This window comes from Heterocephalus glaber, unplaced genomic scaffold, assembly GCF_053883595.1.
Source record: "Heterocephalus glaber isolate CG9 unplaced genomic scaffold, H.glaber_assembly_v1.0 deba00001571, whole genome shotgun sequence".
Classification (NCBI taxonomy): Eukaryota; Metazoa; Chordata; class Mammalia; order Rodentia; family Bathyergidae; genus Heterocephalus; species Heterocephalus glaber.
In genome coordinates, this window is record NW_028258356.1 from 2,012,199 (window position 1) to 2,036,509 (window position 24,311).

General features: G+C 35.8%; 2 protein-coding genes across 16 annotated transcripts in view; both read left to right on the forward strand.

Moving 5' to 3' along the window:
- Cnot2 (CCR4-NOT transcription complex subunit 2) overlaps nt 1-13,418 on the forward strand; it is a 96,044-nt gene extending 82,626 nt beyond the window's left edge. For all 9 annotated transcript variants that reach the window (XM_087192415.1, XM_004845049.4, XM_004845050.3 and 6 more), the window contains 8 exons: nt 341-465; nt 1,366-1,486; nt 1,575-1,731; nt 4,566-4,627; nt 4,717-4,766; nt 6,552-6,652; nt 8,627-8,771; nt 12,274-13,418. In XM_087192415.1, coding sequence (XP_087048541.1) covers nt 341-465; nt 1,366-1,486; nt 1,575-1,731; nt 4,566-4,627; nt 4,717-4,766; nt 6,552-6,652; nt 8,627-8,771; nt 12,274-12,360 — 848 coding nt within the window. In that variant the 3' untranslated portion in view covers nt 12,361-13,418. The remainder of the gene's footprint in view (nt 1-340; nt 466-1,365; nt 1,487-1,574; nt 1,732-4,565; nt 4,628-4,716; nt 4,767-6,551; nt 6,653-8,626; nt 8,772-12,273) is intronic.
- A 6,282-nt stretch (nt 13,419-19,700) lies between these two features.
- The window catches only part of Kcnmb4 (potassium calcium-activated channel subfamily M regulatory beta subunit 4), a 71,164-nt gene continuing 66,553 nt past the window's right edge, over nt 19,701-24,311 (forward strand). For 2 of the 7 annotated variants that reach the window (XR_015443462.1, XR_002395057.2), the window contains exon 1: nt 19,701-23,054. Coding sequence is in view for 3 of the 7 variants with exons in the window: in XM_087192421.1 (XP_087048547.1) it covers nt 22,719-23,054 (336 nt within the window). In the remaining 4 variants the exon portion in view is untranslated. The remainder of the gene's footprint in view (nt 23,055-24,311) is intronic. The other 5 variants (XM_087192421.1, XR_015443461.1, XR_002395056.2 and 2 more) reach the window with 5 other exon arrangements.

Genomic DNA, 24,311 nt, shown 5'->3' on the forward strand with positions numbered 1-24,311 from the left:
ATAATATCTAGTCAGTTATTTAACACAAGCCTTTAAACCAAAATTTTTAATAATCATTACCAATATCAAATCATAATTTTGAATGCTTATGTATGACATTAGATTAGAATGACAAGATTACCACTTATCTCCCTTGTACTTGTATGTTGAATTATGTATATAAATTGGTACATAAAATACAATTCTTCGTTGTTATCCTCAATACTAATATTTTGAGGTGTGCTTTCATAATGTTAAAAGCCTATTGGTAGATTATTATTTGGAAAGTTAACTTTTTATAATACATAGCAAAATATCAGAGATACTAATTGGAGTTCTCTGGATTATTTTTATTACATAGTTGGAATGGTAACAAAACCAGCAAATGAGCAATCCCAGGACTTTTCAATACACAACGAAGATTTTCCAGCATTACCCGGTTCCAGCTATAAAGATCCAACATCAAGTAATGATGACAGCAAATCTGTAAGTAACTGAAACTTGTGTGAGTAATGTAGTTTTCTTCCCTTCAGATTTCTCTTATATTAACAGTTACTAAATACTATTACAAAACTGTTTGTCTTGACTGTCTGTAATAATCTAACTTCTGAAGAATGTGGAAAAGCTTTATAACTTAGAAGATAGCCTATTTTTTTCCTATTTCATATAGGTTTGCAAATTTCTGTTGAACTTCTCAGAGTTAATTTAGACTTTTATTGTAGTCCCTGTCAGCTGGATCCCATGAAGTTTGATAATATAGCCTTCTAAGGAGCTGTGTTTTTCTTGAGTAAGTTTTCTCCTTGAAGAATCTTTATACACATTTTTATACCTGTGTTGATTCAGCCAACTCAGCTTCTTTCTGACTTAACAAATGTGTTTATTTCTTCTACACTAAACTGAAAATAGCTCTTTTTGTGTGTGATGGGAGTTTGTATATTATTCAAATAAATAATAAGATTATTCAGTAAGGATTCAATTAAGTATGAATTTTAGAAGTTGATATGTTCCTTGCTTGTCTTGGAGGTTGCTTTGGTGATATTTTAGGTAGTGTACTCTTTGTAATTCCTCTTTTAAAGGAAAACATTGAAAAATATAACTTAAAGTGTATCCCAAAGCATAAAGCCCTAAGCAGAAGATACTTTTTCTGTGATTTAAAATCTGAGATAAATAAGAATATTTCCATTGTCCATGAAATGCTCAATGGTGGATAATACAGGATTTATTTGTGTACCATGGGATGGTTATGGAAACAAAATATTTATGTAGAATTTCAAAAACAGGTAGTAATTCACTACCAACTCAAATATAATAGATGAATACCAAGATATAAATTTGAATTTATATGCTCACCACATTTTAATATCATTTAATTTTTTTTTATGGCAGAATTTGAATACATCTGGCAAGACAACGTCAAGTACAGATGGACCCAAATTCCCTGGAGATAAAAGTTCAACAACACAAAATAATAATCAGCAGAAAAAAGGGATCCAGGTGTTACCTGATGGTGGGACTCTATAAATGTCAAAAATTTTATAAAATACATTTTTAAAAATTTTTCCTGAAAAATAAAATGACTGTTTTTTTCTACCCAGGTCGGGTTACTAACATTCCTCAAGGGATGGTGACGGACCAATTTGGAATGATTGGCCTGTTAACATTTATCAGGGCAGCAGAGACAGACCCAGGAATGGTCCATCTTGCTTTAGGAAGTGATTTAACAACATTAGGCCTCAATCTGAACTCTCCTGAGTAAGTTTTCTTTTTCTTCTTCCCCATTTATATATAACATTTCTAGTATTTAATTTCAAATTTCTAGTTTTTATTCTCATGTCATCAAATTACATCACCTACTGCCCCTCATTGTTGCAGTTATCTGCTTACTCTTTGGGTCATTCCTTCTCAAGCTAACCCCTGAATCAATGTTACTCTACAACATCAGTCCCTTTACAAATTGACAGATTTAATATACATGTATATGATCTTTCCAAAATCCTGAAATCTTGGTTTTTTTGAATCTCTTTTCTCCAGAATCATGTCTTTCATTGTGTCTCAACCATACCTTTATTCATTCTTTGACCTTTTCATTGCTAGCAACTATAGTCTCTCCATAATTTTAAGTTCATGTTGTCAAGCTTTCTTACCACCCTATTTTGCATTTCTCTCCTCTTGTACTAACTCCTTTAATCATTAGACTCCATTGAGACATTTCATTTGATTTTTCTACCTTTTCACTGTTCCTCAGTATCCCTGTCTCCATTCCCTTTGACAGGTTTCTTAGCTGTTAATCACTATTAAGTCATAATTGCTCATATTCACTTGACTGCTTTGCCCTTCTCTCACTTTGTCATACTTGCATTGTACACAAACAACTACAATTGTAGAAATATCTCTGCTAATTCCCTTCCTAATCTGTGCTGTTGTGCTTGGCTAGAGGTACACACACAACTTCACTGCCTGGTCTTTTCTTTATGTTGATGGCCGGGAGCCTCAAACAATTTACCCTTAATTTTGTCAGTCATAATCAAACCTGGCATGCTAGTCCATTCACTGTTGCTGTTATGTGGAACAATTTTACACTTTTGCAAACCCCTAATACCTTCTCTCTTTGTCTCTACTCTCAAGGGATAACCTTTTTTATTTCTACTTTACTAAAAAAAGGTGGAAGCAATTGGAAGAGAGTTTCAATACAGTCCTGACACCAAATCTGCCTGTTATGATCTTCATCTCCCTTGTTCTTGTCTTTTACCACTGCTTTACATAGTTGATCCATGCTGTCTGCTTAACACCTTTCTCGAAAATTCAAGGACATGACTGTAATGGTTTTTACACCTGTTGAATGATTTCCATCAACGACAGAGGCTATTTCTCCCACCTTATAAAAATGACTTCTCTTGAGCCAGCCTCCTCTGAGTTAATGTCCCATTTCTCTGTTTCCTTTTGAGACACATCTCAAAAGAATCATCTAACTTTTTCCAGTTTATTTTCTCCCATTCTCTGTTAAACCTTTTTTAGTGGGTTTTGTCCCAACCACTCCATTAAAACTATACTCATCAAAGGTCACCAAGTAACCTCCATGTTGTTAAATTCAGCAGTTACTTACAGGATCTCTTCCTGTTTGAATTTGAATATACCATTTTACCTGATTTCACTGGTTGATTCTTCTCAGTTTCCTTTGCTGATATTGCCTTCTCTTCTTGACCTCTTTGTGTTAGTTTTCTTCTCCATATTTACCCTCTTGATAACCTTTTCCAGCCTAATAATTTTATGTGCTCTATGGGTTGAGAAATCTGAAACATTTATTTCCATCCCTGATTCTGTCCTGAACTTGAGATTTCTAGATCAAATTGGAATTAAACATCTCTTGAATGATCTTACCCCCATACATACTCTAGCTATTGCCTTCCCATTCTCAGTTAATATTTTGAGATGCTATCCTTAACTTCTCGCCTCCTGATATATACCGTATCTAGTCTTTTCACAAAATATATACAAAATTTGACCAGATTCTCTGACTTCTTTAAACTTTTACTACTCTGGTTTGAATCATTATCCTCTTGTGTGGATATGCCGTTACCCAATCACCAGGTATCCCTGGTTCTGCCTTTGCCCTCACCCATTCACGTTCTTCATATAACAACCAGGACAGTCCATTTTGAGTAAGTTATTCCTTTGCTTCATACCCAGTAAGGTTTTAATTATAAACTCATATTTACAGCCTTACAAGGTCTTGCATGGTCATTATGTTCCCCCCCCAGCCCCAACCCAACATTTTTTCCTTTTATTCACTGTGTTCCACCTTGACTGGCCTTCTTGCTGTATCTCAGATAGCAATCATGTCTCTACCTTAGTTGCTCTAGCTCTTCCCTTTAAGGAGAACCAATCTTCTATCAGATAATGTTAGTTTCTTCATATTCTTCATTGCTTGTTCACATCTGATCTTCTCAATGAGACCTACACTGATCACCTTATTATGCAACCAGTCTCTTCTCCCAGACCTTCCTCTAATATGGATTATTCATTACACTAATTGTCTGCTTCCCTGTAATCTACCATATGCAACCAGAAAGTAAGTTTCATGTTGTCAGCAATCTTTGTTTTGTTCACTGTGTAATTCCAAGCACCTAAAACACTGCCAGGCATATAATAGGCACTCTATAACTATTTGGTGAATTTGAAATTTTTCTCATAATAATTACTGATATTTTGGGGAGTAGAGGTGTATATAAATAGAAAAATAATTTGACTTGGGGATATGGTATTGACAGGTTTAAAGCATTGTTAGTTGAAGTATACTAGAAGAAAATTTAAATTCTATGTTTCATATATTATGATACATTATGTTATTTATATTGTATTGCAGGAATACTAATGGGAGCAGTCCTGTTTTATTTTTCATATATATAGATAGATAATTGTTTCAGTTTCTTGCTATATAAGCCACAGTAAACCCAAGAAAGGGACTTAGAAGTAAAGATGCTCATTTTACATTTGAAGTCTGTTTTTCCTAGTTTTCCTGAAATTAAATTAGAAATTTATTTTTCTACTTGGACTTCAAAGTGGTTTTTTTTCCCCCCCTTATTCAGAAATCTGTACCCCAAATTTGCATCACCCTGGGCATCTTCACCTTGTCGACCTCAAGACATAGGTAGGAAAATCTGTTTGTGTTCAGAACTTTTAAGAAGATATTTATAACTGAGAATCAGTTAATAAGGCTTTTTTCATTTTATTATCCAGACTTCCATGTTCCATCTGAGTACTTAACGAACATTCACATTAGGGATAAGGTGAGTGTAGTTTATTATTCTACTCAGTCAGCATGAATTTCATATATTTTTCAGGTGCTGTTTTTCAGGTCAGACAGCATATTTTTGAATTAGCAGTTGTCTTAGGGCGTATGTTCTTGATTGTCCATTTAATTATATATAGCTGTTTCATTCTATTTTTGCTTATAATCTTAATGTTTTGATGATATCCTTTGTTATATTTTTAAAACAAAGCAATGTTAAGACTGGTAAAATATTATAATTAATAAAAGGGTATAACTATTGTAAAAGTTGATGGGAGTAAACAATTAGATGAACTTTCTTCTCATATTCTCATTTTATGCGCTTACCCATAAGAAAGGTTTCTCTTTATAAGTGTTATACAGATAGTGATTTTAATGAAATAACATATATCTTTTCAAATGATTTACTGTGACTTTGCTCCCTCTATTTTTTCTTTTCCATTGATTTAATTATCTATAATTTTTGTTATGAAGTATTTATTAACAGATGATAGCTTTAAATCTTTTTTGATCTGAGAAAGAAAATGGTAAATTTTGCTTAGGGAGAACTAAAAGTTCATTTCTGTTAAGAAAAAGTATATAATGGAATCTAAATCTTAGCCTTGTATGTTGATGTAATTTAGCAAAAATATATTTGCTATGCATATATAATATAAATACAATCATATATAATTAAATGACAGCATTCTGAATCTGAGTCATACAATTATGTGGCCAAATGGATGTTGATATTGTAGAGAGGCAAATAAAGGGATATATATTTCAGTATGTTTTTTAATACCTCCATAGATGGAGAGCAAGAATTATAATAAAGGGAATGCTGATATTTTTCCATTTGTGGATTGTGTGATTTGGTGCCACCTCAAAAGAGCTCTTTTGCTACAGTTCCACAACCTTTTTTTATGCCAATATGAGAAAGAATTTGGTGCATTGCCAGTTGCCACATGAATGGGGAAAAATTATACTCAGAAAAACTGTAACAGCTGAGTAAACATTTAGGTAGAGCGTAAGGTAGCAATACAGAAATATTTTTGTTTTGGAGCACTTTTAAGTTTTATTGTAATGTAAGAATTTGAGATTGTTGAATTCACTTACAGTTTACGGTTTGGTAGGTGGTTGAATTCTACCTTGTATAGGGAAATGTAAAGTAGTCGTCTTTCAGTCATCTGTTTAACCAAAATAAAGAGTCATGTGTGTGGTTTTTGTACTCAGCATCCATGATTTGCTGAAAGCATACAAGCAATTTGTGAATCCCTATCAGATGTAGATTTTGTTAACACTGCTTATAATCCTGCTATATATCTGGCACCCTGCAAGATGCTTTCATATACCCTCACTCATTTAATTTCATACTCATTTTTAGTACCCCTCATAGGTACCATTGTCCACATTTTAGAACCAAAGCTCAAAGATACTTGATAACTTGAACATGGTCATATTAACAATAGAATTAGGACTTGAATACAGTCCTAGGCCTCTGAACCCAATATTCTAATATTGTTGCCACTAGATTATTAATAAATCCTTGGAGTGAAATAATCTACATTTGGTTTACCATGGAAGTTTTTATTTAACTTTTTTCTTCAGACAGAACATCTAAATAAATGCCTAGTTATTTAAATGAAGAAAGTTAAAATTATAATTACCTAGCTGTAATAATGTGTTAACAGTTACTTGCTATAAAGGAGTCTGTTTCTCTTTCCATTTTTTACTTTAATAGTAGCAGTTATATATTAGAATTTTAAAATTTGTTTTGCATTTCATAAAAATTTTTCTTTTCCAGCTGGCTGCAATAAAACTTGGCCGATATGGAGAAGATCTTCTCTTCTATCTCTATTACATGAATGGAGGCGATGTATTACAACTTTTAGCTGCAGTAGAGCTGTATGTTCAAAATATTTTAATCACTTTTTCATTATTATGGATCTTGACTGCTCTGAAAACTTTATGATGATAGCTATAGTTTAAAGTGAAAATCTTCATCAAGAAATTTAAAATGTTTACTTTATACTTATTAAAATAAATTTAATTTAGATTGAAACAATATATTACCATGGCTTTATAATCTCTGTACATAAAAGGAATTTCATACTTAAATAATTAAAAATTTGTAAGAAAACAGAATCAACTTGACTCATGGCTGTGGTTAACTGAAGTTTTATATGAATTATAAGCTAGGATTCGGGCCGGGGATTTAGCTCAGTGGTTCCACCACCTGCCTTGCAAGTGCACGGTCCCGAGTTCGATCCCTGGTACCAAAAAAAAAAATTGATCAGCTAGGATTCATGATTGTGGTTCTTGTGGAACCATATATACTAATGATTAGACACTGAATTTCATCATTTAATAAACATTCATTGATTATCAGCAAGGTTCTCTGCATATTTATGTATTTTGAAGTGGCTATAAGATCCACATTCAATATCATAGTATTACTAATAACATTTTTATAAATGGCCTTGATCAGATATTTTATAGTGTAAAAGTGACTAGGTTGGTAGTGATAACTTCTCAGTTGAGTATATATTTCTCTCCCCATGTTTCCTGCTTTGATTATCATTTATTCTTTTTAATTTTTCTGTAATAAATTCAGTTAGTTCATCTGTGATTGGCAGTTTTCTCATATCTAATTTATTTCTAAAAACTACCTCATGGTGTTGGTAAGAAAGCACTTATTTAAAATGAAAGTTTTCTATAACATCCTCTTTGGATGTTACTTCCCTGGTTTATAAATGATAAGTGGCCATTGGTTTTGAATAAATTCTGATGGTATCCTCTTTGCTTTTTAAAATTTAAAATCGGTAATATTTGAATAAAAAATAAAGTAATACACTAAAATTTTCAGAATGGTTTCTGTTTTCAACAGTTAATGTGAATTTAAATAATTCAAATATACTTTGTACAGTATTTTTATACCAAATAATCCAAATAGTTCACTTTTTAGCCAGGTCTGGTGGCACATGCCTATAATCCCAGCACTGAAGAGGCTGAGACAAGAGGATTGTCTTGTCAAGGACAGTCTGGGATACGTAGTGAGTTCAGGCCCAGCCTCAATTACATACCAAGACCCAGTCTCAAAATAACAACAAAAAAGTTGTTTTTCTTTTTTTAGCCAGACATTTATTGGTACATTTTAGATAATACATAACGATAACAGAAAGGGGAAAAAAATGAGAAAAGAAGGAAAAAAATGGAAACAAAGCTTTTGTAAAGATGAGGGGAAGAGGGGTTGAAGGGAGTGTAGGGGAATGGGACAAAAAAAAAAAAGAGAATCAAGCTATATCATGTACAGGTACAAATTCCCTTTGATGAATGTGATCATTATATATATCTAAAATGTACCAATAAATTTAATTAGTAAAAAAGTTTTGTCTTAGTAACATTTCAGTTTCTGTGGAGTGTTCAGATAACCAAGAAAAGAATCAAGTTTTGGGCCAGGGATTTAGCTCAGTGATTCCACCACCTGCCTCGCAAGCAGAAGGACCTGAGTTCGATCCCCAGTACCAAAAAAAAAAAAAAAAAGAATCAAGTTTCTAGAACATATTATATCTTTATTGGTCTGCCCAAATTTTATCCTATTAATCATAGAACTTTTAAAATTTAATTTTGTTCACATAGAAAGCTTCTACAGTTCAGTAAAGTTACGGATATTAAAGAATGTGCTTTCTGGACAAATATTTTTTTCCCTATATTTCAGTATAAGGAAATATTTATTTTAATATTTTATTTAAAATAGAGTTGAGAAGCATCTATATTTGTTACATGTAATTTTTCTGAGAAAGTTGTACAGAATGTAGAAAATATTTGATGTAAGTCAGAGGAAAAACATTTATACTCTTTTTCTTTTAAATATTGAAGTTTTAACCGTGATTGGAGATACCACAAAGAAGAACGAGTATGGATAACCAGGGCACCAGGCATGGAGCCAACAATGAAAACCAATACATACGAGAGGGGAACATATTACTTCTTTGACTGTCTTAACTGGAGGAAAGTAGCTAAGGTATATTTTTTCCCATGTGCAAATCTGTTAATCCAGACTTTAAAGAAGTGTTCTTTTTAGTCTGTTTATGTGTACCAGTGCTTCCATTCCAATAATGTGCTGAATCTTTGCCAAGTCTTTTATGTCTGCCTCCTTGGTTTGATTTTAAGAGAATGTCCAAAAATAATTCATTTTACTAATATGGGAAAATTATTAAACTTAGTAAAAGATTTTGTAATATTTTACAAGACATGGTATCATTTGAAATATTTTTGTATCTACTTAATTTAAAATGAAGATACCCTGTTGCAATCTCAGTCATGTATTTTCATGTATTATTACTTTAAGCAAAGATGAGGTTTTCCTAAAAGCAGTATGTAAAAGGCTTTTTAAACTTACATTCATTGGAGCAAAGATACCTAAATTTTTATTTGCAAATCATTTAAAGAAAGAAAATTGAAAACATTAACCATTACTATTCCTGTGACCACTGTGCTAAATATTGAGGAAAAAACGGGCAGTAGGGAAAAGTTGATTATTATGTTTTGCAGCTTTGCCTCACAAAAATGCCTGTCCCGGGCCCGGAGATTTAGCTCAGTGGTTCCGCTGCCCGCCTTGAAAGTACAAGGTCCTAAGTTTGATCCCCAGTACAAAAAAAAATGCCTGTCTCATGTGCAAAATTTCTCTGAGTGTCAAAATGTATTTCACATCTGTGTTTTGTACCTTGTGTGTAGTCTGCCTAAGGGAGAATATAGCCCATATTACTTGATTTCACAGAGCCACTGGTAATTTTTTTGAATGCATTTTCCATCAGTGATTCTTAGGATTGTAAACTCAGGAGTTAGTTTTATTTAGTTTTGGTAAATTAAAGAAAAAATATTTATAACATTTAATTTTTTGGACAATATTTGTTGGTTTTTTTGTTGTGTGTTTTGAGTAAGCTCTATTAAGCTGATAAAAAGTTTACACTTTAAGAAGGCAGTATAAAATGTTTACATATATATCACAAACGTTATCATTCCAAGAAGATATTATATAAAACTTGGATAAAGAAAAAGATAAGCCCAGCAAATAACCACAAAAATGAAAAACACACCAGAGGTTAAATATTTATTATTATTATTTTTAGGTTTCTTGGTAAATATCATTAGTTCTCAGACCAGGCCCATTTACTGTATTTGATTTATTTCAACAATTTTAATATGAATAACCTGGTTTCAAAACTATATGTATAACTTAACATTTTAAATAGAAATAATTACACAAATTAAAACAGGTATAGCCAGAAGCCATACCTGTTGTATCATGGATTTGAATTTAACTCCTGTGTCTGCTGTTTGTGCTTTGATGTTGCACAAGTTTTCATGCCTTTTTATTTTTTGTAAAATGAAGATGGCAATTTCCTCTAGGTTATTATGAAGAATGAGATTTTAACATACATGCACACACACCCTAAATACAGTGTTTGGAACATACTGGGTAATTTATTATGGTGGTCATGGTGGTGGTAGAAGTATTAGTAGTAGTTGTGGTAGTAGTAGTAGTTGTGTTGCTGCTGTTTTCATCATCATTGTTACAGCCTACTAGTATTCCTACAAACATGGAAAATTTGTAACCGATTGTTGCTCACTTACTTCATGGGTTCTCAAACTTTTAACTTGTACCAGACTCACATGAAGGACTTTAAAAATTTGCTAAATCATAATTCCACTCTTTCTGAGATAGTAATCTGTAGGTGTGGCTCCTGAGATTTTACATTTCTAATGAGCTTTCAAGTTATGTCAGGTAATTCTGTCCTGGTGCAGAGCCATAGTTACTTCTGAATTAGGGAATCTACAAAAGAGAAAACAATCTTTGAAGGGGAAAAGTCTATTAATTAGTAAATAAAGTTTTCTTCATTCAATTTGAAGATTTTTCCCCAGTAGTATTGTAAGTTCCAAACTTAAATATGTAAATAGAGACTGTATGCTTGCAGTTGATAGCCTTACACAGTGTGATTGGAAAATACAGTGAATGCTTAAATTTTAAAAATTTTATTACAGTAAAAGATACATTTCAATTAATCACCCTCAACCCCCAATACAATTTAGTCTATGACTCTTGCACTTTCTCAAGCAGTTCTGGAAGTGCTCTTTCGTCAGTGTCTTTAGTTGCACTGTCAGGCTGCCTTGCTGTTCTGAAGTGATTCAGAACATTTACTTTGGGAAAGTGCCAGAAGTGGCACAGTGCCAGATACAGTGAATAAGTGGATGAGGACACACTGTAATGTGTTTACCACCCTATAAAAGAGGGCTTCCAGAACTGCTTTAGAAAGTAGCAAGAACTGTAGACTAAGTGTGTTTAAAGTGCAAGGGAGTACTGGATTTTGAGGAGAGTAAGTGGTAATGCATCTTTTACTACTATAATTTTTTTATTTAAGCATTTGCTATATATTTTGAGCACTCCTTGTTTAATGATAGATATGTCTGAAGAAATCAGCTTAGGTGAGAAAATCCATTTTCCAGAATTAAGTTCTCCCCATAAGGTTACATATTCAGAAAGAAAGCATTATTATAGGGCATTTTAACTTAATTCTCTTTTCAGGTAATTGCTGAAATTATATCTACTTATCTAAAATATACCTTAATATATATTATATTTTATATTATATATATTAATATATATTATAATAATATATTGATATATTATATTATAATATATTATGTATATTATATGTAAAGTAATTCTGCCCTGTTTTATCTGATACTTCCTAAGTAGTTGAGCTTTTAGCTTCACTTTTAAAAGTTTAGCTGTGAAATGGGAAAATTACATTTGATAAATAATACCATTAAGTTATTCCCTAAGAAATCTCTCAATATTTTTCTGGCCACTTTCATTAATACTCTTCCACATTATTTTCATAGTGATGGAAAGCAAGCAGAATTATTGGTTTCTACCTGGTATTATTTTTTCCTTTCTCTTCCCCTACTTCTCCCTTCCCCTTCCCCTTTGGGTCTTATTTTCCTAATTCACATTATCTGTTCTACATTTTGATCCTTATTTACACTTTTATTCTCTCACACCAGAGAAACTATTTGGTATTTACACATGTGTGTCCTGTGGCCTTGATATGCATCCATTTAGCTATGAATGTCACTAATTCATTATTCTTTATGTCTGAGTAGTACTCCATTTTATTAAAAAACCACAGCTTCTTTATTCAGTCACCAGTTGATGGGCATTTGAGCTGTTCTTTTGTACTTATCAAAAACTACACATTTTTCTTCAAGCTGTATTCTACGTAACATACGTGTCTGTGGTCCTTCTTCTATGTTGCTTTTTTTTTTTTTTTTTGGTACTGGGGATCAAACTCAGGACCTTGTGCTTACGAGGTAGGCGGTGGCACACCACTGAGCTAAATCCCTGGCCCTGCGTAGATGTTTTAATTGTTTATATCGTAAAATATATTTTGACAGAAATTTGATATCAAAAGGAGATGGAATCATTTGAATTTGTTTTCCGTTTTTTTTTTTTTTTTTTTTAGGAGTTCCATCTGGAATATGACAAATTAGAAGAAAGGCCTCACCTGCCATCCACCTTCAACTACAACCCTGCTCAGCAAGCCTTCTAAAAAGACTTCCCTTTTCTTGGGGTATGGCTGTCTCAGCACAATACTCAACCTAACTGCAGAACTGATGTGGCTCAGGCACCCTGGTTTTAATTCCTTGAGGATCTGGCAATTGGCTTACGCAAAGGGTCACCATTTAAGGTCCTGCCTTACTAATTATGTGCTGCCCAACAACTAAATTTGTAATTTTTTTTTTTCTAGTTTGAGCAGGGTCTGAATTTTTTTCATTTATTTTCTTTTTTGCCAGCAGACAGACTTTGAGTCTGTAAAGACAAGCAAGTACACTGACAGAAGTTTACCATTTAGTTTCTTAAATGTAAAAAAGAAAACCCACAAAAGACTCAACAAAATTAGACCACAAAATTTTGCATTGTTCATTGTAGCACTATTGGTAATAAAATAACAAATGTTCGTGCATTTCTATGTGAAGATCCTTCTCGTATTTCATGTGGAAAGATGAGCAAGGTCTGCTTCCTTCATTTTACTTCCCGTTCTGTTTTTGAAAGGCAGTTGCACCAAGCTTAAATGCAAGAATATCTGACTGTTGAGAAGAAAGATATTGCCACAATCTCTGGATGGTCTCCAGGGTTGTGTTATTACTGAGCTTCATCTTTCCAGAATGAGCAAAACACTGTCCAGTCTTTGTTACGATTTTGTAATAAATGTGTACATTTTTTTTAAATTTTTGGACATCACATGAATAAAGGTATGTATGTACGAATGTGTATATATTATATATATGACATCTATTTTGGAAAAATGTTTGCCCTGCTGTACCTCATTTTTAGGAGGTGTGCATGGATGCAATATATGAAAATGGGACATTCTGGAACTGCTGGTCAGGGGACTTTGTCGCCCTGTGCACTAAAGGGCCAGATTTTCAGCAGCCAAGGACATCCATACCCAAGTGAATGTGATGGGACTTAAAGAAGTGAACTGAGACAATTCACTCTGGCTGTTTGAACAGCAGCGTTTCATAGGAAGAGAAAAAGATCAATCTTGTATTTTCTGACCACATAAAGGCTTCTTCTCTTTGTAATAAAGTAGAAAAGCTCTCCTCACTGCAGTGTTGACTTTGATTTGAAATTGTGAAATTATTTCTTCAACATGAAAAACAGGAAAACCCTGAAGTTTTACAAATATCAAACTGAATGGTATGATTAAATTTAAAATGTCTTTTTTTCGCTTTGAACAATAATTTAATGGAACCACAGTGAATCATTTCACCTGTAGGTTAAAAGTATAGACAGTTTTAAGTATTAACAAAAAATTATTAAATAGATTATGGCAGCATTAGAAGTAAAACATCCTGAACACTCTTGGGACCCAATCAAAATACTTTTGTGAGAAATTTCTGAAGAATTTCTTGATAGACCTTTGAAATTTATCTTTATGAAGTAATGTGCAAATTAAGGTAAGCCAAAAAGTGAGGTGAGATAGACTTTACCTTCAGTTTTCTGGCCTGAATATTTCATGTTTAAAAGTGGATGGATTCTTTTCTCATATAAATACAAATACTATATATAAAAATGTCTGAAGACTAAGGCTACCAAAGCAGAACTACAGATAAGAGAATTAGAAAAAAGACATTTTTAACCTATTTTTCTATAATAGTGAAAGTTTGTTGACATTTACCAAATCATGTTTGAAAATTAAACATTTATGACATCACTGTGTGTATCAAGAATGTAAAATGGCTTTAAATTTTACATTTTCTATGTATTATGAGATACTAGCAACTGAAAAAAAATTAGGATATTTTTTATCATTCAGAATTAAACCAAAGCATCTACTCAGTATCAAAGAGGACACTTGGGTAATTACAATTTTAAAAAATGACAAACACTGTTACATTTGACCAGAGTCAACTCCTAGAAATCAGTTTCTTAATAAAAATAAAGATTACATCTTCATAATAATAATAATATACCTTGTAAAATGTAACTTTTCCTACATAACTGATGAGAAACAGATGGGAAGAAAAAACATAAGGAATCTATATTCTTATGAATACAACATAATATAAAGTCTCAGCTGAAGCATGGCCATGACTGGTACTGTATGGATGGCTCAGAAAAACCAGATAGCTCATGTTTAGTGGTTTATTGTGTTGGCTTTAATTTTTTCTTTCTTAACTGCCTTATGCAAGAATTTTTAGTGCACACTCTCCAGTTTTCTCAGTTCTTTTTCTCTGTCATCAAAATTAGGAGACTCTTGTACATTAGCCACTCAACAAGTGGACTTAAACACAATTTTTAAATGATTCCTATTTAAAATACTGCATTAAACTATTTAATAAAACAGGCCTTGATTTTATAACATGGTTATACATAATACAGAATTTGATTTAAACTAATTATATTTTACTCCCCCCCACTCCAGATTTAATTTTGCTAATTTCCTCCTGTATAGCTAGTAAAATAGATAATGTTCCCTTGTTACATCAATTTTGAGATTAAACTGTAATTGGCTCCCAGGAAACCAAAGCTATTTAGTTGTAAAAGGTAGTACCATAATTTACATGATAAAATTACATTTTCAGGGGTTTTTCACTGCAAAATACTTTCCCTTAGATTTAATAAATTAACTGAAATTTTATTTAAATTCTTAAAGTATATATAAAACCAAGTATTTAACTGGTCTTTTCCTTTTTGCCACTGAAATTGGGACATAGAAGGTGCTTGATGAATACTTGTTAACTGAATGGTACAATTTGATATTTCAATTTGAAAATAAAATGTACAAATTAAAACATTGGGCTTTGAAATAATTTACTATCTTGCTGTAATTTCATTTTCATAACAATCTTTAACCATTTCTAATTAATTTTCAAATTTCCTGTCTTAAAATTGATCCTTTCTCTAAATCCTGTTTCATTCACAAACCATAGGTCTTCCATTCTAACTACTGCCATAAAATATGAGGTATCTGACCATGACTTTGAAGGAGGATTCACTTGATTGAACAGATTTGCATTAATAATAGCATCAATTTTGCAAAGAAAAGTTGCTGAAAACTTAAATGAGTGTGGAAACAAAGACAGTATATGTTAACAATGGTTTGTCTATGTAGTTTATAAAGAACACAGAGATCTAGTAATGATTCCATTAGGATACTCTCTGGGGCTAGGGATACAGCTCAGTTGTAGCATGTTTGTCTAACATGCATGAGTCCTTGGGTTCAATCCCTAGCACTGAAAGAAAAGAGTGGAGAATGAGATAAGCCAAACATTGAAATATCTTTTATTTTCTAGATGCTAGATCCTAATAAAATGTCACGAGGCTCTCTTTTCTATGAGCATTGCCATGAATTAAATTATACAAATAGATGGCGGACCTGGGAAATGAAGCACATAAACACACAGCCAAAATTGGTATCTAAATCTAACCTTGTAATTTGGTGTGCTGATTTAATCCAGGTACAGCAGGATAAATTATTTTTATAGTTTGGATGGTAAACGAATAAAGGATGGTAGAATATAACATCCCTTAAGAGTGGTTCATATGTAGATCAACATGAACTGTGATTCCATTGCCAACAATACTATTGTAATCTTAAGCTACGTTAAGTGCAGTGCTCTGAACCAAGACAGGAATTCCACTGTCTTTGAAATAGTCACATGTGAAATGTCAGGTCCAATTAGGATGCTGTATTTAAGACCTGCATGTATGGGAAAGGCCAAAGGGGAAGGAGCTGGGCATGCCTTTCAGCTGCCAAGAAATACCATTTTTTACATACATTATTATATACCGTCTGAAGGACAGCATCATGAAGTTGCTTTTAGTATCCATTTCTCAGTAAATTAAAATGTTACCAAAAGGAAGTTGAAATGTTGAGCATTATAGAATAAACTTTGAAAGCATTAGTGTTTGTCTTGAAGTATCAAATAGGTCAGTGAAAGGCAAGGTTCACTTGTCTTACAGAAGAGCAGAACAAGGACCCATAGGAAGATTTTAGCGCAGTGTTAAAAAAGTAATGTAACTGTGTTTTGTGTTGTTTTGTTTTTGTGGTGCTGGTGTACCTTGGAAGAGAGAAAGGACAACTAAGGGGAGACATGGCAGCTGCCTTTAAATACAGGAAGAACTTAGGGAGAAGGCATGTATTAAAGTAAAAGATGGAAGTTGGGTGAGATAGGTTGTGGTTCTGTAACTGCCACAGTACTGGCTGCTTCATGAAGTAAGGATTCTGTCTAAAGATTTCTGCAGAAACTGGATGACAGTTACTATTGACAGGACTGCCTTTTAAAATAAAAGGCAGTTCCTTCAAGCAATTGAGGCTACTAGCTAAGGAAAACAGTTTTTTCAGTATAAATCAAAGCTGGTCACTTACCATAAGCATTTCATGAAATGTAATGTTTTTGTAATTTCTGTTTGGTTTTGGCCTAAGTGATATTTTGACCACATAATTTTTTTTTTTTTTTTGGTACCAGGGATTGAACTTGGGTCCTTCTGCTTTCGAGGCAGGCAGCAGAACCACTGAGCTAAATCCCCAGCTGACCACATAATTTGATTTTTAAAGCTTAGGATAAAGGATTTTTCTTATGGGTCACTAGTACATACTTAGGATAATTAAGTGCATTCTTCAGTGCATACTTGAGGTAATTTTGATAACACAAGAGTTCTTCAGACATTTTAGAAGAAATGCCTCAAATTTCAAGGATGCTATTCCACAAATATGAGTCTGCTTAATTCTTTTTACTCAGGCCTCTTGATGGTCATTTACAGTAGAAAAACTTAAAACATTCTTCAAAATTATACATCTCAAGAAACCATTACATGAGGGAATGACATAGTTTCATCTTTTTGGGTATAAAAATAAGATTTGGGGCATCTAGAATGTTTAGAAGCTACCTCTTAAATCTGTTACATACTTAAAATTTATTTTAAGATACAGTGTTAATTATCATATGTAAGGATGCATGAAAAATGGGCTGCCTCCGAGTTGTGAAATATTTCCCTTCTTATGAAGACTACTGTTAAGTAATTTGTCTCCAAATGATTAATACCTCAAAATAATTACATGAAAGTTATACTTGTTTTTTAAAATGCAAGTCATGTTACTTTGCAAGAAAATTCATTTGTCTTTTTTATCTAAAGTATATTTTCCAGTTCATTCTAAATTTTGAAAAATAAGTTGGTTGACTTGCAAAACACTATTTGGAACACAGATTCTCTGAAAGGTAAGGCAAAATCATTTCCCTGGCTTTCTACATTTGTGATGATATTGATGGTGAAAACAAAATCCATTGTCCTAGAAGTGTTTGCAGATCAGTAGTATGGAAAAGAAATGTGCAGAGTTTTGTTTCAGAGAATGTTAAAGTGGGATATCTTTTTCAGTTCTGAACTCATTTTTCTTAGCACTTTCAGATAAGGATAAAACCTTTGTTTCCTAAACTCTGGAAGAATACTGAAGGAACTGGAAGATTACTAAAAGGCCTAGGAAGGATAATGGCTGTCTTCTGGCATCTAAAGTAGAGTCAGATGTAAAGCTTTAATACCAGTGATGGCGAACCTTTTAGAGCTTTCAACAATACAGTCCACTACAGCACACATGCCATAGGTTTTCCACCATTGCTTTATACTTAAAATATTCAGTATCCTATACAAAACCAAAGAACAGAAAAAGGACCATCACGTGGATATTATGGGAAAGGTAGATTTCACTGTACAATAAAATAGTACTTCAATTTTTTTAAAAGGTCCCCCCCCCAAAAAGAGTTAATGTTTTTTCCATCACTGAAAGTGTGCAACCAAAGGCAAGAAAAATGTATAAGAAATATTAGGTGATTTTTGCATTAGGAGGATAGGATTTTGTCCTACCTTAATCATGTAATGACATGTTTTATTAACATTTAGGTATTCCCTGAATATATCTATTTTGAATATAGCTTTAAGTCCCAACAAGCCACTAGTAACCTAAATACTACACTTAATCTGTCTCACAGAAGACAGTATTACTTATATGCTGTGCATCTGAAAAAGCTGTTTTCAACACAATATGATTAAACAAGAGTAGCAGATTTAGCCATTGGCTGCATAGTGCTCTACTAACTTTTCTTAGTTAGGTTTATGGTAGGGATTTTGATCAACCAACCCTAACCTTGAAAACAAGTTATATGCATACAATTGAAATCCATTCATCAGTGCTTTTTGTATTACCTACACTTTACTACTAAAATCAGAACAGGTGACAGAAAAACAATGTACCTTGCAATCTGGCCCTGATGTGTGCAGCCTTGAAAAACTTAATTGCTCTGAATTTTGTTCCTCCTCATGAGATGATTAAATTAGGGCATTTTAAAATAATTTATATTAGTTCAATAGATATGGGCCCGGCTACCTCTTGGCTTCTAACTTTCCAATTCCAACATTAATGTCCCTTTTACTGTATATGTGAGTAAAATATATACTTTATACACACACATATATATAATCAATCTGCCATAGAAACTGATGAAAGACTTAACAATGGGAATTTGGTAGCTAGCATTACCAGTATGATATTAAGAATTTACTGGGCCAGGGATGTAGCTCAGGTGCACAGCGCCTACCTGGCAAGAACAAGGTCCTGAGTTTGATCTCCTGTACCAAAGAAAAAAAGAAATTTACTAACATGAAGTGATTATCATTGTTTTTTTCCCCTCAATTGCAAACATAAAGGCTACATGCAAACCTAATTCTGAACTTGTAAAAAACATCTTAAACACTTTCAAACAAAATACAAGTCTTAGGGAGGTTCCTTATTAATGTTGAACTAGATGGTATTTAAGGTCCTCTTCTGCTCTAATATACTCATAAATATCTAATAGTGTTCTCACTAATAATCATATTCAATATAACAGGTACAGTTTATGGCCAGTAAAAATAAAAAACAGTGGCTACAAAGGAAATTTATTTTGCATTTAAAATTCTAACAACAAATACTTAACGTTCACACTGGGACATGTAAAGAAAGTTAATTTGTTGGTAGCCACAATCTGGAAGTCATTTAGTACAACTGTAAACATTTTAAAGGCCACATACAAGGGAAACTCAGTTTTCTGCAGTTGTATCTGCTGGATCAAAAAGAATGTTTCTATATGGTTTTCTTTGTTGGATCACATACTTATCTAATTATCCTAGTTGCAAAGGTCTAACATGAATTTTAATGAAAAATGGTGGTGACATTAATTTCCTCACCTGTGTATTTTAACTAAGCAATATTAGTAGCAGTTATTGAAAAACTTCACAATGTATCAATATTTTCAAACAGTTTATAAACACTTTCCCAATATGCTCTTAAATTTCCTTCTATTCCTAGGACACAAAAGCCTTCCTTATTCTAATTCTTCAAATCTTTTAATAAAAATCTGTATTTATACAAGATTAAATATTGCAACTTGTTTAGATAGGTTTTATTTTTCTTTTAAATAAAAGTTTATAGGGCCAGGAATTTAGCTCAGTGGTTCTGGTGCCTGGCTTGCTAGCGCAAGGTCCAGAGTTCGATCCCTGGTACCAAAAGAAAAAAAAGACCTAAAAGTTTATGGGCATGACTCTCCTGAAATGAAACTGCTGCAAACAATAATACACATAAAGTGAGTATGGTTCTGAGTATTACATTTTTGTATCTTTCACTAGGTGGAACACTATTCAGAGAAAGTTCTAGCTGTTGCCTCTGCCCTTTCATAGGGAATGGAAGATGCTAAATGACCTCAGAGATTAGCATTTCAGTCATTGATCACCTGTTTTCTAAAACTGAGGAGCCCAGTCTTCCTTGGGAATGTGATAAGGCAGCCTACCTCATGTAAAGGAAGTATAACAAACATTTGTAGTGTTTAAATTAAGGATTGATTTAAAACAAATTGATTTAATTTGTGAAGTCTTTTGATATGTTTCAGTAAGAAAGAGCCCACATGGTGGTGCATGCCTGTAATCCCAGCATTCCAGAGGGTGAGGCAGGAGGATTCCTGAGAGTTCCAGGCCAGTTTAGGGTACATATAATAGTGAGTTTGAGGTCAGCCTGAACTACATAGTGAGACCATGTCAAGGAAAAAAAAAAAAAGTAAAATAAGAAAGATAAAAGAAGACAAGCTAATTTTAAAATACGAAATAGAGGAAAATGTTTAACAAAAGGCTGCATGGCAACAATTCATTCAACTTTTCAACTTCTTTGAGGATAACTGTAAGGAAAAAGTGACTAAATGCAGAACTAGAAAAACAGATTTAAAAGCTCTTAAGTTTAGATGGATAGAATTTTTTGATAGTGTATTTGACATTGTTTGTGATGTTGTTTGAAGAACATCTTCAGTTTTGAGAGGTTTGGTGCCTGGACACTTAAGAGCTTTAGAATCACTGAAGAAAATGAATCATTTACTAAATTATTCTTAGCTCCCCATGCTTGTGAACATTAATCTTAATTCTGCCTCAAGGATCAATTCCCCAGTATAACTGAGGTTTGTTACTTGCTCCTCACTATCTCCAATCTTAGCTGAGGCTAGCCTTCTTAAAAAGAACACTACAATCTTCAAGAGGAAAATAAATTCAAAGTGAAGATTAGTGATCTTAGTTTAATAAAAAGGAAACTGACTCAAACTTGACAGGTATTAACATAGTACCTTCCTGATTTGGAAGTTTTCCAAACCCTGCATCTTAATTTATTCAGAAAAACACTTTTTTGTTTTCCATAATTAATCTTGATTTGTCCATTTCTTAGAAATATTTATTAACCTTTCCCATAAAGGAATGTTGTACCTCAAAATAATTTTACCAAAGCTGCAGCAGAGAGGTATTCAATACCAGTTAAGTAACATCTGAAGTCCAGAAAAGAGAATTCCATGATTCTATGTTTGATATTCATCAGGGACATAGTTCAGTTTAATTAAGAAATTATTCTTTTGGGACTTGCAAACCAAGAGATACGTATATTTTGAAAAAAGATGCATGTTATGACTTTATTCTTCAAAACGTGGCTCAAAATACTTCTCAAGCTTGGTTTTATGATAGAAGTGTGGTTTGGGAAAAGGTAATCATAACTTACAAAAACAAATAAGAAAAAAAGGTCAGGAAAAGGGACTGACAGGTACCCAAGGGCAGGGTGGGGTGGAGGGAGCAAGAATTAGACCAGAGCGCAGCTCTAGCTAGAAACAGTGCCTCTCCCAAAGTGGGTCTGCCACTGTAGCCAACGCAGCGCTTCTGGAAAGCTCATCTACAAAACTCCCAGGGCAGGGCGGGCAGGGCAGGGGTTGGCAAGACTCCTAAAGAACAACACAAAGGAGTATATTCTCAAGAGGTGATGGTCTTGACGGGGAAAGTAGTGTCTCTTTTCCTCTTTCCAAGCTTCAAGCCTCCACTTTTTTCCTTCTGTCTCCACCTAGCCCCAGTACTGGGGACAAATCAAGTTAAGGTCAAGCCAGCCGCCAAGGTTCACCGAGGACGCAGGCAGCAAGACTTTGTTTCTAGTTGCGGGGATCTTCCCCTCGCGTGTAGTCTCCACGGCAAACTGCGCCCGACTCAGCCCGTTTCACCTCACTCCTGAGCACTCGGAGCCGGGTCGCGGGGCAGGAACAGCCGACCGCGGCGTGGGCACCCGAGGGGCGCACCCAGCTCTCGCCTTTCACTCGCGGGCTCCCCTGTCCCTCTGGCCGGCCGGGCCGCACCGGAGCCACCCTGCGCCCGCTTCTAGATGGCGCCCGTCGCATGCCGCGCCCGCTCTCCTCGCTGGCTGACCGCTTCTCGCTCGGAGTTCAAGATTCCCGCCGCTACAATCGCGCCACAGCCTCACCCCATCTCGTCGTTTGTTTTTTTTAACTTTCTTTAGCGCTAAACTCCGTCGCTACAAAGCTCTGTTCTCAGTCGGCTCCGCCAGGGGGTTCAGCGAGGAACCCGAGGTCTGGAGACGCCCCGGCGGGGCGGGGCGGGGGCGGGGCGCAGCCACCTCCCTCACCGGGGAGCCCGGCTTGGCCCCACCCCAGCCGCTGCCATCCTCGGGGTCGGTGCCAGGCAACTCAGCCGAGACGCGCTGGCTCGCGATGGCGACCGGGAGACACCCGGCGAGGGGAGGCGGGGTCGGGGAGGCGCGGAGCGCACGGAGGCGGAGGCTGGCAGGGGGCGCTGGAGGCTGGGGCGGTCGGCGCGCTCTCCGCGCCCGAGGGAGCCAGAGGCTCTAAAGCGGCGGTTGGACCGGCGGCCCCCGGCGGCTGCTGGGCCGTGGGGGAGCGGCTCCTGAGCCCCTTTGTTCTCGCGCAAGGCGCCTCGCCGCCCACTCCCCTGCTGTCGCGCGGCGGCGGCGGCTCCTCTCGCGCGGGGCTGTCGGGCTCGGCGCCGGGGGCGGGAGGGGGCGGGAGGGGGCGGGAGAAGCGCGCCCGCCGCCGAGAGCGGGGGGCGATGGCGAAGCTCCGGGTGGCTTACGAGTACACGGAAGCCGAGGACAAGAGCATCCGGCTTGGCTTGTTCCTCATCATCTCCGGCGTCGTGTCGCTCTTCATCTTCGGCTTCTGCTGGCTCAGTCCCGCCCTGCAGGATCTGCAAGCCACGGCGGCCAACTGCACGGTGCTGTCGGTGCAGCAGATCGCCGAGGTGTTCGAGTGCACCTTCACCTGTGGCGCCGACTGCAGAGGCACCTCTCAGTACCCCTGCGTGCAGGTCTACGTGAACAACTCGGAATCCAACTCCAGGGCGCTGCTGCACAGCGACGAGCACCAGCTCCTCACCAACCCCAAGGTAAGGACGTCCCGGGCGCCAAGACCTCGCGTGAAGGACGCTTCGCTCCCGAGGAGCTCCGGGGGTCCGGGTCAGCACCGGGTTTAGACCCCGCGGGTGGGGTCGGAGCGCGCACCCCGCCCTCGGTGGGTTGTGCCTGCGACTGGTGATACCTGTAGTCTCCCTCTCTCTACCCACCTATTTTGTCTGCTCTCAGATTTTGAGGCCCGACCCAACTCAGGTCCAGGATTTGGAGAAATGCAAGGAGCAGAGAAAGTTAACTTTTCCTTCGATTAAAGCTATAGGGCAGCGAGGATGCCTCTGCTTCCGCGCAGGGACTGTCGGGTCTGAGCTTCACTTGGCCTTCAGTCAGCTGGAAGGACCTCCAGTGGGACGCCCAGGGGGCCGCTCAGCTCTTCCGAAGTTCCAAGAGAGTGTGTGTGTCATTGCCTTTTAGCTCTCAAAAGGCGTTTTTAATTAACTTGGGGTCTAAAGATGAGTTTTGCAGAGTCGACAACCAACCTGTCATCAAATTCGAAATTTTGCAGGGGCCCACTTGGGGAGGGGGTGACTAGAGGTATTCTAGTAGATTGTCTAGGCACTCTCCGCGGTCTGGAGTACAGTTAAAACTTACTGAAAATAGAAAGTCTCCAGTGAAATATACCAAATAGTCCTTGCCTAACGACTTCTTTCAGTGTCATACGCAAGGAAAAAAAACCACACAACCCCCCCACCCCCACCCCCAAACAAAAACACCTGGTTTAGACTCACGGGGTGGAGAGCAGAGAGAGACTCCGGAAACTGTTCCCAGTGGAGAAACATAAAAAGCAGTGTCCTCAGTCTGAACTAATTGAGTGTTGTAATGTACCTGCTTCTGCAAGAAGGGTTATCTTTGCTGCTTTCATCTCTTCTACTATCCTTGTTGCTTAATTGTCAAAGTGAAGATGTGTTTGTTTTTAAAAGTTGCTGAAACTTTTTCTCTTTGTGAGGGCCATGCTTGAAGACCAAGCAGGAAACTAGTGCAAAAGAAAAGGAGACTTTCTGTTAAATGTGACAAGATACCATTTATATTAACCTAAACAATTTTTTTTGGTACCGGGGATCGAACTCGGGACCTTGCGCTTGCGAGGAGGCAGGCGGCGGAACCACTTAAACAATTTTTTAATAAGTATTTTAAAAGTAATTAATACAAGCTTACCATCTATAGTAAAACTCACGATCTTGTCTCCTAAATAGTAAATTGTTGAATTTGGGAAGATAACAGTAATTTTTTTAAAA